Below are 19,491 nucleotides of genomic sequence, written 5' to 3'. Positions count from 1 at the left end.
GTATCCAGCGCCTGCACAATTTGAAGAATTTGTAGTTCTGCCAGCCACTGGTGGACCACGTAGTATCCAGTTTCAGATCAATAGCAAATGGTTATACGATCACATTAAGTATGAAAGCAGACATAAATGCAGATTGTAATAACAAATCTTTGGAAACCGTCATCTTAGGCGTGTACCTAAAACATGCGTGTTTCACTCTATAACTGACACTTTAAAGAGGAATGCTTTCCATCCATTTGTATTGCTTTTGTATATTCCCATCTACAATGAGGACAATGCATGCAGGTGCAGTAAATTTCATCGTTTTATTCAGAAACACATGTGGACTGTATAGCCACTTTCAGTTTCGAGGTTGAATGATTTGATACATTTAGATCATTACAACACATTCAAAATAAAGTTAAAACATGTGGTCCATGTGTTCACGACACACCATGTTACAAGCTGAGATACCCTTTCAAACATACATCTATACCACTAATTTTCTTCTATCGTAAACATGGCAGACATGAACATTTAAATGGCACATGATTGGCTGTACTATGTCACCGTTCTGCAAACACTTTTGGTTTTGATTCAGTCAGTGTTGCATTTAATGTGGACGTGTAGGAAGAAAAACACCATCCAGCCCTAATATCCTTCTCAAAGTGCATTTTAACATTCGTTATTTAATCTAAAAAGTCCTCATTTCATCTGTTGTGCTGTATTTAATACTGTCAGTGGCATTTGGCAACAGACAATGCACTTGTGACTCTACTCATTCACACAGGCTCACACTTCAAGTTATTTGCTGGTAAAACATTCACAATTTTAGAGGAGTGGTTCATGAAGCTACTATTTCAAGTAGTAAAACTGTCCAAAGTTGCCTTTGTGTGCCTCCATAATGGCGAGCAAGAGTGATTCAAACAGTGTTTGAGGAAAAAATAAAGAAGGCAGATACAAAAACATGCCTTAAGTTGTTCTTTTTACACTTACTTTCATTATTCTTGAAAAATAAAGTCATGCAGTCTTTTTTTTTTTTTTCTTTCCACCGTAGCTTTCCGACACATTTCATCACCGTAAAGAACTGGGATGTAAAAGTAAAAACGTCAATAAGGCAAACCCTTTCTGCAATATCACAGATCAGCACTGTATGCTGTTCTGTATTACATAAGCATGTCACCCATAGCATCGCCACAGGATCATAATGTTCATAAGACCCTGATTCCAGGAGGCGCCATGCGCTGAACACTGGAAACGCAAAGCCACCAGTTCCCTCTGAGTGATGCTGCTATGACACATGAGCCACAGGGAGTCCACTTTCTCCATCAGTTATTTGTGTGGTCTGACATGGTGCACTACTTTGTCCTCAAACACCTTCCTCATTGTCTTTTCTATCTGCTTGAGGAAGACTTGAGGAATCCGACCACACAGGGTGTTGACTGTGTCCAGGAACTTGGTCTGGATGGGGTAGAAGAGCGACTGGAACATGTTGTCCTCAAAGGGAAACTGTGGAGACAGAGACATTGCCCTCGTGTCAGGTCTGATCCCAAAGCTATTTCAGTTTGATAGTTTGTTAATGGAACATATCACATGCTAAATGGAATTTACAAATTCCGTCAGCCGGGATGGGGAGGGGCTCCGTATTAATCATAAATTACAACCCGGTTCGTCTTTAAGAGGCTTATCTCAGCCGAGCAGGGGGAACCGAGTCTGCTGCCAGAGAAAACAAATTCTAAATTTAAAAACTGACCCAGATTGTTTAATGCGAGCAAGAGGACACAATTTGCATCACAGGATAAATAATCATAGCTACTCTTTTTCTGTGCTGAAGGAAGCTGTTAAAGGAACAGTTCAACATTTTGGGAAATATGCTTCTTTTAATTGCCATGAGCCAGTGGTTGGAAGGTTTATTTTTTCCACCAGTCTCCCCTTTTCTCATCCTTTAGGCTGAGCTGGACGTAATGTATCAGACTGTATTGAAAGCACATTTAAAATGCATATTGGGATTTTTGCTTGACACTGATTAAATAGTAAATAAGTGAAACATGTTTCTATGATGCAGAGTGTATTTCAAGGGCTGAGCGGTCTGGAGAAAAATCAAATATCTATGTTTTTGACCAAATATCTCTATTGATATTGTGTGGATATCGAAGAGACTACTATATTTACACAATGAGATTTTTGATAAAAAACAAATCCCCAGTACATTGGATATAATTACTGCGTAAGGGCAAATAAAAGAGTAAAGAGTAAAATGACTTAATTTTACTTAAATGTAGTATTCAAAACCAGGAAAATGCAGCACTTGCGCCATATTATAATATTACGATATCCAAAAACTAGGAATATATCTAGTCTTGCATCACGATATCCATATATTGCTCAGCCATACTGTTTTTGCTACAATATATCCACATTTCCCCTGAATAAGCTGGAAGAGCTAGTAAAATAAGCTGTACAGGGTTTCATATTTGTAGTCAATGTTTGCTGCATAAATTGTAACCTCAAAATAGTCACAGTTACATGAAACACTATTATTCACTCAGAACCTGCTCTTTACTTGAATAAGTCTTTAAGAAATCAAAGCCTGCCATATTTAAAGTTTTATAAATACAATTCATTATAATAATCCTCCAATTCACAACCTTAGTAGATCTAATTTGTGAGCAGACATTTGCTGTGCCCTCACAGGAAAAGCACAGCTGAAACTCATAACACTAACAATGAAAACCAGGGCCCTGCAACTGACACACGTAAATCAAATGCAGCCATAGTTGATGTGATTAGTTGCACCTTTGAAAGGTTGTATGTACGCAGCCACTTGTGGGACATATCTCTTATCTGAAGTATATGACCTTGTTCCTTTCATGTCACCATTTTGATCAGTGAAATACACAGTTATAAAAACACATGACTGAAAACATTGCCATTCTCCATCTTAGCTAATTAAATGATGATGACTTATGACACAAGGGAAATGTATAAGGTATAGGATATTATTCTCACTAAAAGTAGTTTAAAAGTAATTGTTCAACCACCCACACCCCACCCTTGCAGTGTGTCCAGCAGCAGTGTTTCAACAGAGGGTGCTGTGCATCAATACCGTCCTTGTGGCAGCATGTTAACGTAAAGTTGCTACTGGGATACTCACATCATGTATTACATCATAGACTACTTTGAACGCTGGCTGCTTGTCATCCTGATACACTCCACGGTTGCCATGGAGGATGGACACACCCTCTTCTTCAGCCTCTTTACAGTTACTCCCGTACATGCAGTGGTCGGGTCTGTAGTTCCACTGGCAGGGAAAGATGAAGAGACATTCTGGGGGAAACAACAGCACACAAGAACACATCAGTACCAATTGTTCACACCAGAAACTGTAACTTACGTACGTCAAATGTGATTGCTAGGAGGACACAAGGGCGAAAGTGGCTTATTAAATTTGATAACGGTGATTCCGTAATGCATATAGTTAAACCTAGAGGGTACAAAGAGTACCAAGAGTACACAACACATGGAATTGACTCAAATATATGCACATTATAGAATAGCCCTCCTCTTTGCATTCACACTTTATTGTCGGGTGCATTTAACATAGTTTTTATGACACTGTTGGTCAGTCTGTCTGCCTGACAATCCCATCTTTTGCATTTGTATGTATGTATGTTATGACACAACATCAACATATCAGAAACTCTGCAGTTTAACACTGGTACGTAACATGTATAGCTATAAATGCTAAATATATTTTAGCATTTATCAATCAATAAACATCAACTTAATAAGCGAGTCTATGTTCACATTTGCTTTTGAGTTTATGTGTGCCTTGTTCTGGATTTTTTTTTTAAATCAATTTCCTGGAAGAAACAACAAATGGGAGTGTTGGAAAATGGCCTTAAATTGCAGCTTATACTTGGGAAAAAAAAATTGCTATATGTGCAGGTATGCTCTTTATATCATATAGGGCGGGGGAGGGGCACTCTTAAAGAAAAAAAACTGACATATAGCCTGACATAGTAGAATATAGTGTACATAGAGGCACCAAAAAGCCAGCAGTAGTAGAATATGTTGACCAGATTTTTTTTAAGATTTACACATTCAAGATTTGATGTGTTTCAAAGTCCTTCTCTGGCCTTAACTGGCTGCACATATTAATTCACAAAAATAACGTGCTTCAAGACTGATTGTTTTTGAATCTATGTTACACTAATAGTTCAAAATATGACAAACCAAAAGTGTCAGTTGATGCTCTGTTATATTCCTTCTTATAACATGAATCACAATTTGATTCTTTTGAACCTCCATCAAGTCGTCGTCTAAAAACAGATCCAAGTCTCTACAAGCTATTTTTCTGATTGCAGCGCAGCGAGCAAAAAAACCCAAAAAAAAAACAAAAAAAAGGAGGTCAGAATACTGCTGATGGACTAACATGAATATTCCTCTGAAGATGGCAGAGCGCTCAGAGCCACCACATGTAAAACAAACACTCCGCTCGACTCTGCTGTCGGGCAAACGTCAGCGATGCCGGCTCTGGCGATGGCTCGGAGCACATAATGTCCACATCTGGCAGCTGCAGCTGGAGCTCAGTCTGCTGTCGCCTGCAGCCACAGTGTGTCTACCGAGCCAGATTCATGATGCTGACTGGTTTATCAACAGTGAAATAAGGCATAATTTATGTGAACATGTTGACAGTGCGAAACTGTTGTGTTGACTGTGTGCAGACGACTATTTCAACATGTGTTAATATACACAGTTCAATTTTTCGGTTATGCCTTGAATGGACTTTTAGCAGCGTTTTAAAAGCCTTTCTGCGTTTTTTTTTTTTATGTTTTCAGACAATTGGTATACACTTAAAAAAAAGGCATGGTACCTGGGTTGTCGTGGAAGATGATGTTGAGGAGGTCTTGATCTCCCCAGGTGATGTGGTTCTTGTACTTCTGATAGAGTGGATAGAGAAGATCCTCCCATGACAGATGAGTGGGGATCATGCTGTTCTGAAATACCAACATCAACAAAAACAGCTCAAGAGCAGAATTTTTAACAGAGAACGAAAAAAAAAAAAAATCATCAAAGGAGGAGCACATTTACATTCCAGCTTCCATTTGCAATCTGGTGCCAGTATTAAGAGCTGCTAAATTGAGCTCTGAGGGCAGAAGTCTGTGATGCTAGTGTGGTAATCAGAAAGCTTTAATCACAGCCCACCCAGCATACGGCGCCTGCGACTCAAAGAAACAAACCATTCAGAATGCAAAAAGGCAAACCGCAGCCCACTTCAGCGCTCTACTAATCAGGGTGTGAGGAAAAGTTGCTCCGTTTTGAACTTACTTTGAACACCGTGCTGCGGATCCTCGTGAGATTCATCAGCATGACACCAGAGTTGACCCCTGTGACTCCATAGAAAGGGTGGCGTGCAAACCGGCTGTACCAGCCAATCTTGGGCACCTCGTGCTCTGGGGCCATTGCTGCCAGCTGGGTCCTGTTGAAGGACTTCAGGAAATCCCAGATGTCATCCATGGGCCGCAGGAACAGCACATCTGTGTCCACGTACAGCAATGAGTCCACGTTCTTCAGGATGACCTGGGAGTACAAGTCCAATCACAATATTTATATCTCATCAGCTTCTAACTGGGCTAAAGTGATATCTGTAGCTATGTAGTTTGAGAACTGATGTGTTGTGCCATGTTTCCACCATGAATGTCCGGTGCGTTCAACAACCTGAGGGGGCAGGAAATGTTGCCCATGTTTCGAAGTTGGAAAGTGATTTTTGCAGGAAAGCTAACATAGGGTTTTATTTAGTAGCAGACGGCTTTCTGGGTCAGTATGACTGTCTTCTATATCTATGATAACAGAACTAATGTTGCTGTGTTATATATAATTAGGGCTGGGTATCGCTGAAAAACATTCAAATACCGGCATCAACAATTTCTTCAAAAATACTTTTTTCCAGACCAACTTTATAAAAATCAATTAAAATAAATCAAAATTATATTACAGTACAAATCTTTAGTTCCATGTGTATAGGGGGAGGGTGTCACCCAGGTAGTTTTCGGTAGCTACAGTTAACAGATGTCTCCCTAAACGCCTTACATGCAAACTATCACTTGATGCGACAATTCACACATTTCCTAAATGTCTCGCATCCCATTAGTCAACACTCGGATGGTGCGTGTGTGGCTAAAAAAAATACTTTGAAAAGGGTAAAATAAGGCATTCAAGTGTACTGAACTTGACAAAAACTGACTTTCTGTATGTGGGTGTGCCGCCCAAGTAGAGGCTACGTATAGGAAACACTGTGGTTCACTAGCACTGAGGTTTACTCCTGTGTAAACCAAGCAAAAGTTATGCATTTTAAAATGAAAACTTTTGTGCATGTGTAGCCGAGTTATATTTGGTACTGAATGACAAGGCGGGTTTTTTTATAGTCGATTTTTAAGCAATTTGATCAGTGTCATAAAAGTATTGAAGCTTGGTACCAAGCACAATGTAAGATTTGACTGGCTGTATGAAAACAAGTTCTCCATCTATATCTACTGAGTCTACCAGCTCTGATAACATTTGCAAATTAACACACACCACAATGCGCAGCTGGGCCCGATGGAAATGTCATTAGTTATGGAGGTAATAAACCAAAGTATCGGACAAATCAAATTATCGACCTAATGATGGAGCAAGATGTCAGGAGGTGCTTATTACAATCCATCCTGAGAGACACATGAATGTCTGCAGCAATCGATCCAAAGTTGTTGAAATATTTCAGTCTGGACTAAAGTAGTTGACAGGAAAACTTGGATTGATGTGTTGTTGGTACATCATCTTTAAAACTTTATATAGGTAAAAAAAAAAAAAAAAAAAAAAAACAGCACGTAAACAGCATGTCCAAAACAATTTTTTTTCCTTCACCGTTTAAATGAATAAACAAAAAGCCTGTATCAACTCAGAAGAAATCTGTGGAGAGGGAATTTACACATCATCTAACATTGAAGTTGTGGTCTGTAGCAGAATCAGAAAATGCCATGTCAGGACAATAAGATGAGTTGAAGATCATTACTTCCTGTATCTGCTGATGGATTATACCGTCAGGTCATTGCTGAATAAATACTCCTCACTGCCATAGACCTGCTTTTGAGATAAGGGACTGTATGTCACAACTTGTCTGTAAATATGTTAGGACAGAGTACGTAATGCAATACTTAACAGGTTAGTGCAGACAGACAGAGGTTCGGGGTGTCTGTAAGGCAGAGTTGCAACACTGCAAAGTGGGTTGATGAATTCTGAGGTGCAAAAACGACAGAACCAATAGGTGTAATGTGTAGAATATGTGCTCCACGAGGGGCATAAGAAACCACATCACTCTGCTGCAGCTTGTTTAACCATGTACTGTTGGTTTTTGATGGACTATGTTGGTGACAGCAGTGAGGAGATGGTGTGTGTGACAAAGATGCACCCAATCCCAACAAAGTCAATCAGAACAGCCGCCACAGAGCAATGGTTCTGTAACTACATTCAATGTGTATACATCCACAGTTACGCAATAATAGTACACGGAGAAGTCAAAAATCACAGCTTTCTCTGTCTGTGTAAGTCCTATTAGTTTTTACATTGTATTAAATCACGTCTATAATGGATTATAAGACCCCCAAACAGAGTTAATATCCACAAGATATTTGCATCCAAGTTTTCTTTTAAAGTTCTTATCCACAATGACCTCAAAGAAATAAAACATGTTTATATTATTTTGTAGTCAAAATTGAAAATGCTACAGTTTACTGGAGTGTTGCCAATTACATGATAATGAAAGTTGTTTAGTGCCAAAGAGTCAAGTCAAGTCAGATTTGCTTATATAGCACATGTAAGGTTTTTTGCGGGGGTTGACCAAAGTGCTGCAATAATCATAAACAGATTTAAATGTCAAATGTACTTGCTCACAAGTCAAAATAAGCAATAAAACCAATCAATATCAAAAGCAGGTGTAAGCCAAGACAAAGCAAATAAAAATGTAGGAGCAGTAAATAGTAGATCACGATCTACCTGGTGGAATAAAAGAGCTCTCAGAGAAAAAAAGGTTGGAGACCCCTGATTTAGACCCTCATATACGAACAGTAAAATTAATCATATACTGGACAGGTAGCCAATGTAATGATTCCAAGATCGGTAAAAAGTACTCGCACTTACGTGCACCAGAAGCCTTGCTGCAGCGTTCTGCACCAGTTGAAGCTGAAGATATCAGAGTCTGGACCATAAAGAATTGCAATAGTCCAAAGAGATGTGCCTTATAATGCGGCAGACAAAGCAATGTACAAGAACCTGATATGAACAGTATGATATGGTTTTCATGTTAAGCTTTCTGGTCAACACTGCGACCTACATGTCTTTTCCACAACTGAAATTTAACAATTCATAACTTGAAACTTGTCATTACCTCAACAAAAATTTCAGCCAGCCAATGTCAGAGACTGGTACACAATCACTCAAACAGCCAACAAGAAGTTATCCTGCTAAAGCTGGCAATACAAGCTTATGAGACCAGGGGTATAGTTACTTCTTCCACCGAAGAATATTACATCGGTACATATTTTTGTTGAATAAATGATTGAAAGAGCTAATTTTCCTTGTGCTGTTGTTCAAGTGTACCACACTTGTGTTGGCTTGTCCAATATGTTCTAAAATCCAACAACTTCCACTCTGTACTTACTTTACGACCGGATTCGATGTCTTTACAAAGGCGGCACGAAGACAAATCATTTTTAAGTGCTTTTCAGTAGATGATTGCAGCAGTGAGACAGACAATAATGGAATTATTGGCGCCAAGATATTGACTTTCTTTCACATTTACATGCGATGACTTTTAAATGTCAGTATCATTAAATAACAGCCGGGCCATACGAGGTGGACAGAATGAAGCAAATGGAGGGAATGAAAGTGGTACAGGCTCCTTATCTACTAACCATCAATCCAGTGGCAGCTGCTTCCCTTAAAACTGTCTACCTGCTTTGTACCGTCAAACCAGCAAGCAGCTGGATTCTCTCCTGACCCACCTGAAGTGCAAGTGAAGGATGTTAAAGAACAAAGTGCAGGACGACAGACATAAGAGAACATAAAATAGTTCGGTTGCACTGCCCTGCAACTAAGTGGGAAAAAAAGTTCACTACAGGAAATGGAGCATGATGTTAAGACCAGTAACCTGAACCTTATTCAAAAGATGATGTTACTTGTAGTGTACACCCAAACACTGTGCAAACAATCTACGGATTACAGGCATGAAAAATTTCCCCTTGGGGATTAATAAAGTAACCATCTATCTATCTATGAATAAATAACAAGGCATAAAAAAAAACCCTCCGATTTAGAATATTACAAATTAAACACGTGTCTAGTGTTATTAGTCGTCGTGTTTGCCACGTTTGGTATTCCATATGGGATTGCTAAATTCTACTGGAAAAGATTTACAGACACCAAATTGTCTCTGGAGGACCCACAGTGTAGAGGTGTGGTGAAAATGTTCTGAGTATGCTACTGTTAATGTTGCTGGAATGCTTCGAAAAGCCTACAGCAATAAAGCGATAAGTTTGGTGAGACATTTTCCCTGACATTTCAAGAGGGGCTGTCTAAGACCGAAGAAGGTGCGCCAGGTCAGGAACGCAAAGTGGTGGATTTTCGTTGCCTTTGCAGGGTTGTGCACCGTGAATTCGTCCTACAGGGTCAGACTATAAAACGCTGAGTTCACCTAGGATGTTTCGAGGCAAGGATAAAACATTTGGTGAAAGCGACCAAAACTGTGGTGCGTCTCCAACGTGATCACATGCCCGCTCACAAAACGAGCGAGTTTCTCACCCATAACAACAAGGGAGTGCAACAGCACACTTTTAAGAAATGGTGGATTAGGATTCTTGCAATATCCATGGAGGTATGCAGTGGTAGTGAATCAAGAGGGACCAATCCAGCTCTTAAATAATTCAGACTATATGACGCAAGGTGCTCAGTTGGAGTTCCTTATAAAGTGAATATTGAATCTCCATTGATTGCCTTGCAGCGAGAAAAAAACACCACTGGAGCTGTTTGACCTGCAATATGTCCATTACATGGTAAGTAAGCTGGCTGTTATTTCAATGAACGCTGGCAGGAAAAGAAAATCAATAACCAGGCACAAGCCCCACGATGAAATTACTGGATTCAGTCTCTAGAGACTGTTTATTTGTTAAGTAAATGCTGCAGAAATGGTGTGAAATAATCAATAACCATGACAGTAATTAATTGAAACCATGCACTGGAATAAAGCAAAGGTTTAGAAAAATGCTCTTTAAGAAGAAATTAAATGAATTAATGAAATTTTTTTCTTTACTTTTGTTAATGACATTAAGCATGGCGAGGAAGTGAGGTGAGACAAGAGGTGCAGCCTTACTGGGAGGAAGAGTCTCTGAGCAGCGCAGGGCTTGAAGAGCTTTTTCCACTCGTCAGGGTTGCCCACAGAGAAGGAGATGGGGTAGATGCTGTACTGGAACCGGGCGGAGACGGAGCGAGGCCACTGGTTCAGCTGAAAGTAAAGTGATGTATTGCACATTAAACCGAGGAAGTGTGTAATGGACTTTGAGTGGGGCAGATGTAAGAAAGAGCCAGAATAAACAGTAATTACAGTGAAAGCTAATTTTTTTTTTTCCACAGACTAATCAGCTTGTACAAGTACCCATTTAAAACAATGACGTCATGTCTTGTGGTGCCGAGGTTCTTGGCAGAACATGTGTAGTTGCCAGCTGCTGTTTTATTAAGAAGTTATAGTCTAAACAAGGAGAAGCACCATTTTGAAATCCATAGAGAATCTGTGAAGCTGGCGTTATCCGACCTGTAAGGCGCTGAATCCCTCCGTAATCATTAAAGATTTGGCCATGAAACAAGCTACGGAGCCGCGAATAATTGGCAGGGTTTTTTGCTGACAAGGACAACAGATCAAAGGAGATAGAGACCAACCTTTCTAATGCCTACACCGTGTCTCTTAACACTGCAGCTGGTCATAAGCTCCTTGCTGCTCAAACCCCAGACCTTGACATCTCTTTTTCCACGGGGGAATTTTTCACACATGGCATTGATTCCACACACACACGATGGCAAGCTCTCACAGGTTTAGGATTTAGATTTAAGGCACTTCAGGTGACGTTTGACATCCATTAATTCAACCGATGTTAATAGGCTTCGTTACAGTATCAGTGGAACTAATCAAAGTCATGCCATAGCACCTCTGTAAAGGTGACTCCAGCACTGGAGAAAAAAAAAGCAGGGTGTCTTGGTGATATATTGCGCCTCAGCCTTGAGATAAAAGGTTTATACGCCTGTACTAGAGCGAGTCAGAGAGGCAAAGTTAAAACTGCTCTGATCTTGATGTCATCTATTACAGAGGAGGAGTGTTTAACATGTGCAGCATTAAATCCACTGAGCACGTGCAGTGTACTAAACATGAGAAATAAAAGCCTTTTTTCGCGAATAATTCTGTGGTGCACTGTAAGTATACATTTTGTATCAGCACACAAAAGGCGTCTTACCCTTTCTTTAATCTGCGGGCCCAAAGGGTCCTCAGCAAAAATGTGAAACTTGATCTTCCTCAGGCTGAACAGGAGGGCCGATTTAATCATGGTGAGGGTCTCGTCCATACGATCCCCACAGGTCACCACAGCCAAGTGCATAAACTCCTCAGCCCTCGTGCGCTTTGTGACAGGTCGGGCCACATTACTCCTCGCTTTACTGGAAAAGATAGTGAAACATAGGTATGAACAGGAACCACTGGCGGTCTCAGGCAAAGGGAAATTGAAAATGTAAAGTAGGCTATTTAAAATTAAGTACATTTACACTGGGGTCTTTTGAATGAAATTGAACAATAAGGACAAAGATAAAAACTGGCTCCATTAATCCAACAAATGATGTGCAGACTGTGCAGTTTTCTTCACCCAGCAGTGTTTTCAGATCTAAAATGGGCCAAGGCCACGTGTGGGGGATAAAGAGGGGGTGTGGATCTGCTGACAATTGCAAACCTCGTTTCCCTCACTCAACGCTTTTAAATTGGGCTGAGATCTTGTGAAGAGCAATTTTTACTCAACAGATGGTCTTGAAGTCAAAACATACGTGCAGAATTAAATAACTGAACGAGACACAGAAATGTGAAACTTCCACGAAGTATGACCAATATTGACTTTTGAAAGGCAACTTATTTAAGTGAACATGTCCGATTGGTTTGTGGAAATATTTAACACCTTCACATACATGCCGATGAACTTTGTTTTTTTTTTACAAAAATCCCTCAGTATATTGCAACACAGCACTTCACAGATTTATGTTGTTTTTCCATTAAATGTACAGTAAGTGAAATTACAAGACAATGAGCAATGCTAAAACACAAGCTTGACAGTACTACAAGTATAGTTCAACATCATTGAATTAGCTGTACTCAGTAGGCACAAATTAGCTAACATAAATATACTGATCAAACCAGATCAAGTAAGGCTGTAGCAGCTAAAACCTAAGAACTAGGGAGTGATTTGTTCACTGGGAAGAATGTTCTTCCAACAGAATACCCAGTCTATGTGAGCTGTCAACATGTCATTATTAAACAGTAATAGCATGTCAGAAAATGTCAGAGGCTCAGAAAAAAAATCATTTTGGCCTTTATGGGAATAAACATCGGAGGAAACAAGTAAAGCGTTCAAGAAAATAACAGATCATCCTCCTGTCGAAATGACAAGGTACAAAGTCAAGGATTTTTCTTTCAGATGTGACATCTGTGCCTTTCTGTATTGTTCAACACCAACTCCACACTTTCCCGCACACACAACCACTTATTTTCTTCTGTAGCTCTGCGAGTTCCCACTGGACTTTGTTCTCGGATGCTCAAAGGCAAGGAGGTCCTTTATCAGATGCAAAAAAAAAATTGCTCTCTTCGGAGAGCTGGTGCTGCCGTTTTGTTAAAATACACTCCGCAGCACAGACTCTCCCGCTATAATAGGGAAACATTTGTACAATAGGGGAGCCTGAAGCTAAGGCCAACATCATCTACTTGTCCTCGACACACACAAACACACACGCTGCATGGGGCTGGTTGTAATAACAACATGTTCAGCATAAATATTGTCGTAGCCGTAGGGGGAAAAGACTGGCATACAAAAAAAGAACAGAAAACCTTTTGTTAGAGTGTGTAGCCTTTTTTTGTTTTGTTTTTTTGGAGGAGAACAGTGGAAGGCAAATGGTTTTACAATTCTAAAAGACACGGATTTCCTCCGAGTCTGGAGGAAGCAAACAGTCTACTATGAAATAAAGGGGAAGAGAGAAGAGTGAAATTTGAAAGGTGGGTTGCAAGGCCGTCTCCAAGCGTGACACTTCGTTTTCTGCATGGCTGAGGGACAATGATGAACCACAGATTAGGACGAACGAGAAGGTGCTGAGAAATCTGTCTGCCACGCTTCAAAGGCTGATGCTCTGTCAAGGTTGTCAAACACACATTCCTATTTTCCCTTTGAAAGTGCAATCCATATCTCCTGATGTGAAATTACATCGCACTTAGTCATGCAAAATAAATGAAATGCTTTTCTCATACAATTGGATAGTAAAACAGGCAAAACATTTCATTGTTGCATAAAGCCTGGGCTTGCACACATGATGGTTTGTTTCATGGCACTGTTCCTCACATCTGGAAGCAGTCATAAAGCTCAGAAGAGGTACAAAGGGCTGAATTCATTACTGGCTGCATAGTGAGCAGAAGAGCAACGCTCTGACTACAAAGCACCACAGCTAACCCTTTCAAATAATGGAAGGGAAGAAAAAAAGCAGCACCTTTAAAGATAACGTCAAAGACAAATGTACAGAGTGACGAGCCACAGGAACAACTACACCAAAGGACACCTTGAAGACATTTAATTAATCAGAATGTAACTGGTTCATTTGGTGGACTTGTATGCAGCATTTTCTCTCCATTTTGGAGCAGTATGTATCAAAGCCCTTAAACTGAACATGTTCAGAGGATATTGAAAGGTGGAAACAGAATTCAGGACTACATGACAACATATCCCAGAGATACTTCTTCAGACAGACCATTTTGATTTTTTTTTTTTGGCTTGTACTTTGTTTAAAAAGTTACCAGTACATGATGCAAAGGAGTGGGAAATTCTGAAACTTCAGCAGATCACATGCGATTGGTCGTAAACAGTTTTTTTCTGTAACCACAGCTAGGGGGAATCAAACTACAGATATTTTTTTTCATTTCTGACACCCTATTAGACGACTTGCAATCATCAGGATGTTCTTGCGGAAGGGCCTTAAGTCAAATATGCGACATGTCAGTCCAATTCTTTATTGGCCCAAGATGTGCTGACGAAACCCAATGACAATTTAGAAGCATCTTTTCGAAGAAGAGAGGTAAATTCACATCTCTAAAATATGTACCCAAAAAAAACGTACCTCTGTTAAAGTAAAAACCTGTCAGTCATTCACTGAACAATATATTGGACAACTCCTGAATACAAGAGGTAACACAAGTATATCATGGCTAATTTTTCCATCCGCACAACAAGTTTGTGTGTAGTACAGCCGCTAAATGAAATCTTAATAAGTTTTGGACAAACAGTGGTGTATCAGATGAAAATGTTGTTGTACCAAAGTTAGGTATTTTCTGGAAACACAAACAATGAAATGTGTTAAACCCAAATGCCTCTTTCACAAGGCTTCAGCTCGAGTGGCAACCCGCTGTGATGTTACCCGTCGGTTTGTGAACTGCTGTTCTGTTGCCATCTTGCCATTTTGGAGCTTGAAGTGACCACATAAGGACGAGCTGGGGACGATCGAGTGGTGGATCTGACTCGATCTCAGAGAACATTACACCTGCCTGCCTTTACTGGAAACCCGGATGCACCCGAGGCATGTCGATCAAACCAGACGTGACCACAAACATACCTCTCTGAGGCCTCATATCTCATCAATTATGGAATAATTTACAGATGGACCAGTGATCAGAAAGAGTCAGTTTAGCAAATGACACCATAATGACTTGTGGAAAACATGTATTGACTTTGTGTTTAATGAGAAGAAGTTGAGGCTTTTTAAATGGATGTCGACTGGAGCCAGTTTTTTTTGGAGCCAGCCTGGAGTGGTCCTCTGTGGCTTTGTACTTTAAGGCACTTCCGCATTGGCTTCATTTTTCAAACCTGGAGTCTACTTCCATTTGTATAGTCTATGCTCGAGCCCCACTGCAGTCTTTATTCACATACTAGTCTATTGTGCCTTTCCTCTAAAAATAAACGCAAGCTGCAGTTAAAGCGTTAGCTTCAGTGTACTGGTACACCCCTACCTCTACCACTACTTAATGACCTGAGCGCATACAAAGAAATCCAGAATTTAAAATGAACAGTGACTGCAACTAAATCTTCATCCGTCAACTTTCTTTAAGCCAGTACTTGCCACAAATGTCCCAAATTACTTTAAATGGGGCAGCATGGTGGTTAGCGCCGTGGCCTCACATCAAAAGGGTTGTTGGTTTGAACATGCTGGTCGGCTGGTTGCATGTTCTCCATGTGCCTGCGTGTTTTTTGTGTGTGTTGGCCCTATAAATGTCAGCTAGGATAGGCTTAAGCCCCCTTGACCATGTACTGGACAAAGTGGGTATAGACAATGGATAAATAGATAGCTGAAAATGCCAGTCGCATTATGTCAGACCTTGTCTTCAAATTGTTTGTGACTTTAAAGTATAGTAAAGTCAAAATGAGAAAAGAAAATGCAAAGCAAATGTCTGGCATATTTCATTCTAAATGCTAATCAATCATCAAAGTTGCAGTTGATTAGTTTTTTTTCCTCCATTTTTTTTAATATCGGCTAAACTGTGCAGTAGATGCTGCTATCAGTACAAAATAAGAAAGGGTTATCTTTGTCCTTTCAGGAAAACTTCACACCCTTTGCTGTGATTCATCACTTTCCAAGCTCTGCCTTTCAAATTCTTTAGAAATAGTGGATTTTACCCAGCCCAACTCTATCTTTCTGCCTCAACACCCTAAATGACTCATCCACTAGTAATTTAAAAGTGACTTAACCAAAATAACAGAGGAGACATTACTCCCCCCATGAGGCTCTCACACACAAGCACCCTCTCCAACCACGTCAGGCTGCACAGGCAAGAAGGGAGACTTCAAACCACTCAAAGAAGAGAGAGTGCTCAGTCATGCAAGATGACATTTTTACAGCTATGCATAATGCCACTGCGAGAGAGTAACTTATTTTACGGCGAGGAAGGTTGCTTAACTATATTTGATTTCACAGGGCGGGGGATTTGTTTCAACACAAAGTATCAACAATCTAATCGTGCCGATGCACGCCTTAATGCAATGTAACACTCTGGAACACATACTAAATGTAATGAAGACATCAGAGTGAGGGAATGTAGAAGTTACAGGTGTCCCGGTCAAATGCTTTCAGGGCTGCAACTGACAATTATTTCCATTAACAATAAAAGATGATATGTAAATTGGGATTTCTTCAATTGATCAATTCAATGCAATAGTGAAAACTTCCTAGAAACTGTATGCTTTGATTGTCTGAAATACAGTATTGTTCTATTTAAATCAATATAAAACAAGAGAAAAGCCGCTAAATCTCCCATTTAAGAATTAGACCCAGCAAATGCTTGTCACTGATAAGTGACGAGGCTTCGGATGTATGGTGGGTGGCGGTGGGTGGGGAGGCCGGAGATGTTCTCTCTCTATTTTTGGCCACAGGAAGTAGTGTGATGTGTCAAGAGGAAATGATATGATTAGAAAAAAACTGGGATGTTTGTCTATTATAGAAAGCTGCACCAGAAATGTGACCAACGCTCAGATTTATAGACATGCGGACCATAAGAGAGCAGATATCTAAAACATGGATTGAAAAGCCAGTTTGTGCGATATGCACAATTGTTGCTGTATCATGCTGAATGAACAGAAATTATAGAGGTGAGGAATTACTGCACTAAATTTGGAAATCACTATTTCCTGTATACGTGTATCATCGGTGTCTTGTTATCCAAGCATTAATATAGCCTATTTTTTTAAGGTTTCTATGTGTGCTACTTGGAAACTACACCCTATTGTTCAGAGTCCTCTGGTCTGACACTCTCAACTCCTGCAATTAAACAAAGGGAAGTTTTTTTTTAGAGGCTTTGGCAAGATGCTCAGTGTGCTTCCCCTAATCGCAGCAGTCAGTCTTGAGCATTCTCCAACCTGTTAGTGTTTTCTTAACGGCCACCGGTGACCCCTTTCACCCCATCCCCCTTATCAGCGCTGAGCACACATGGAGGAGTGTGGCTCCTGGGAGGACGCAAAGGTCCTTTCTCAATGTACCGCCTTGATGGCTTTTTATCTGCCGAACAGTGTCCCCAACCTCCAGTCTGGCTTTGGAGTGGAATACATATGAATGCCTGCTGGCAGAATGGGTATCTCCACATCCACAACCACATCGTTGCCATTATTGGCATCGCTGGCATTCAAGCCAGGAGAAAAAAAAAAACACAAAAGGGATGCAAGAGGCTGAAATTAGAAAGCTGGAAGACTAAATAAAATGCTTCCATCCTTGGAACGGAAATAGCAAATGATAGATTCTGTCTCTTGTCAAAATCTGAGAGGTTGATGGTGACTTAATCAGATCATTTGCAGGGGTGCACCTTGTCTCTAATCAACCACAGAAGAATCACACCTGATAAGCTTTTCACGCCCACATGGACTTCTTTGGCACACTTTAACAAGATAAGGCTTGACAGAATGGGTTTCCATTTTGTTCAATTTCCAGAAATATTCCACTGCTGTTTGAGTGAATATATTTTACTGTTAGGGCACGCAATTGCATCCCTTATTAATTGTATTTTATGTCTTTCAAGGTGACCTTTACCCCCATTAAAAACAGCAGGGGATTGAGAGGATGCCCTACATTCAATATAGGCTCAAATGATTAAGATGTAGAGGTCAGGTGATGATTTATCGTCCTTATGTGGCAGTATTTGATGTTCTCTCTGCAAATACAGCCAACATTTCCACCTAAATCCCATTAGTCATACTCGTTAGTCACATTTCAGCCCCTGATTGAAGCAGCATGATTTACAGCCCAACAAATTGGGGCGGTAATTAGAAAAATAAATCAAAATTAGCCAGGCAGAGGCCAATATGGATGTTGGAGTGTCCCTTGACAGATCAGCCCATTGTAAAGCCTGCGTCCTTCAGCACGATGTAGGCAGTTTGATGGAAGGGGCACGTCTGCCTCAAAGATTAGACCCGACACACGCACTCTGGAACTTCCCAACCACAGGAAAGAGGAGAAAGAGAGGGGATGAGAAGTAGCAACATTTTTGGAAAAGGGTGGAGGAAATGGGCTCATACGCGACAGCGGGGCAACAAACTTAACTGCGCTCACCTCTTTGCGTTCACGCTGGCCCTTCTGTTGATCGCTCTTCCCTCTTTCCGTCCCCTGAGAGGCTCCTCCGGACGCACGCCGACTCCGGCGGATGATTTCCTCGCCAACTTTGCAACTACCCCGCGTCCGAACTCGAGGTGCGACGGGGAAGACTTGCTGTCCTCCTCCTCTTCTTCCTGGTGCTCCTCGCCAACTTCTTTCAACAGCGGATCGTCCGCGGCGTTGCCCCCCAAAAAGTACAAAAGTAGAAAAACTCCGAAACACAAGGTGATCACAACTATTTTGCCGTAGATCCGCATGGTGAGAGCGACTTGTTGCGGGTGGGAGAGGCGGTCGGGACTTCGCTCATGTCTGCGGCGGAGGGAGAGCAGTCAGAGGTGACATTTTCTTACCGCTCTCCGCTCGCATTTTTCTGCAGATGATGATGGAGAGCGGAGAGCTGCTCCTTATCGTCCATGGAGGATTACACAGTGGAGGCGTGGCCTAATCCGCTTTACCGTCATGACGGGAGTATTAGCGCACCGTTATATTGTACGACAACCTAGAGAGGCAGAAGTATGTAAATCGTATGTATATCTAATTGTATCTATCATCATAGAACTTGTTAATAAAACATCTTTATAAAAATGCCAAAATATTGATCGCAGTAAGTCTCGTGAGGAATGTTCAATAGACTCAATGCAATTCTGTTTTCATTAAAGAACCAACAGTGGTCATAATGCCTGAAATTGACTTCAACAAACCTAACTAATAATGACAACAATAAAAAACACTTAGCATCAGGAGACGTCTTTGTGGGCTTGTGTTGCCATTATTATGTTGCTTTTAACCTCCACAACTATAAACATCACACCTCCAAATGCTGATCTGGCAAAAGAAGTAACTTTGTTTCAGACCTAGGTTTTAAATTGCACAATGCATGGGCAGATAATGGGGGTGATGTAGACAGTAATCTCTCTTTGACTTCGGGAGCCAATGATTTTGCATTGAAAACCCCATATAACTAAGGGTTTGTGAATATCAACAGTGCTTTAAAGTAATGGGGGGGAGGGATCCACAGCCCAACTCCATGAAAATCTTATTTAGAGCTTTTTAGAGACAAAT

General features: G+C 40.6%; 1 protein-coding gene across 1 annotated transcript; it reads right to left on the bottom strand.

Moving 5' to 3' along the window:
- Nucleotides 1–283: 283 nt before the first annotated feature.
- gxylt2 (glucoside xylosyltransferase 2) lies at nt 284–18,832 on the bottom strand. The gene is made up of 7 exons (XM_069714476.1): nt 18,388–18,832; nt 11,517–11,715; nt 10,385–10,516; nt 5,311–5,562; nt 4,856–4,979; nt 3,134–3,306; nt 284–1,488 (listed from the first exon to the last, which is right to left on the bottom strand). Exons 1-7 carry the CDS (start codon nt 18,684–18,686, stop codon nt 1,312–1,314), a joined length of 1,356 nt encoding a protein of 451 aa, XP_069570577.1. The 5' UTR covers nt 18,687–18,832; the 3' UTR covers nt 284–1,311.
- Between the last annotated feature and the right edge of the window lie 659 nt (nt 18,833–19,491).

The sequence above is a fragment of the Brachyistius frenatus genome, unplaced genomic scaffold (genome assembly GCF_029030835.1).
Source record: "Brachyistius frenatus isolate BFR_SWC_R1_liver_20210118 unplaced genomic scaffold, ASM2903083v1 Contig_4, whole genome shotgun sequence".
In the NCBI taxonomy this organism is placed as follows: Eukaryota; Metazoa; Chordata; class Actinopteri; family Embiotocidae; genus Brachyistius; species Brachyistius frenatus.
This window is presented reverse-complemented; position numbering and strand designations above follow the sequence as displayed.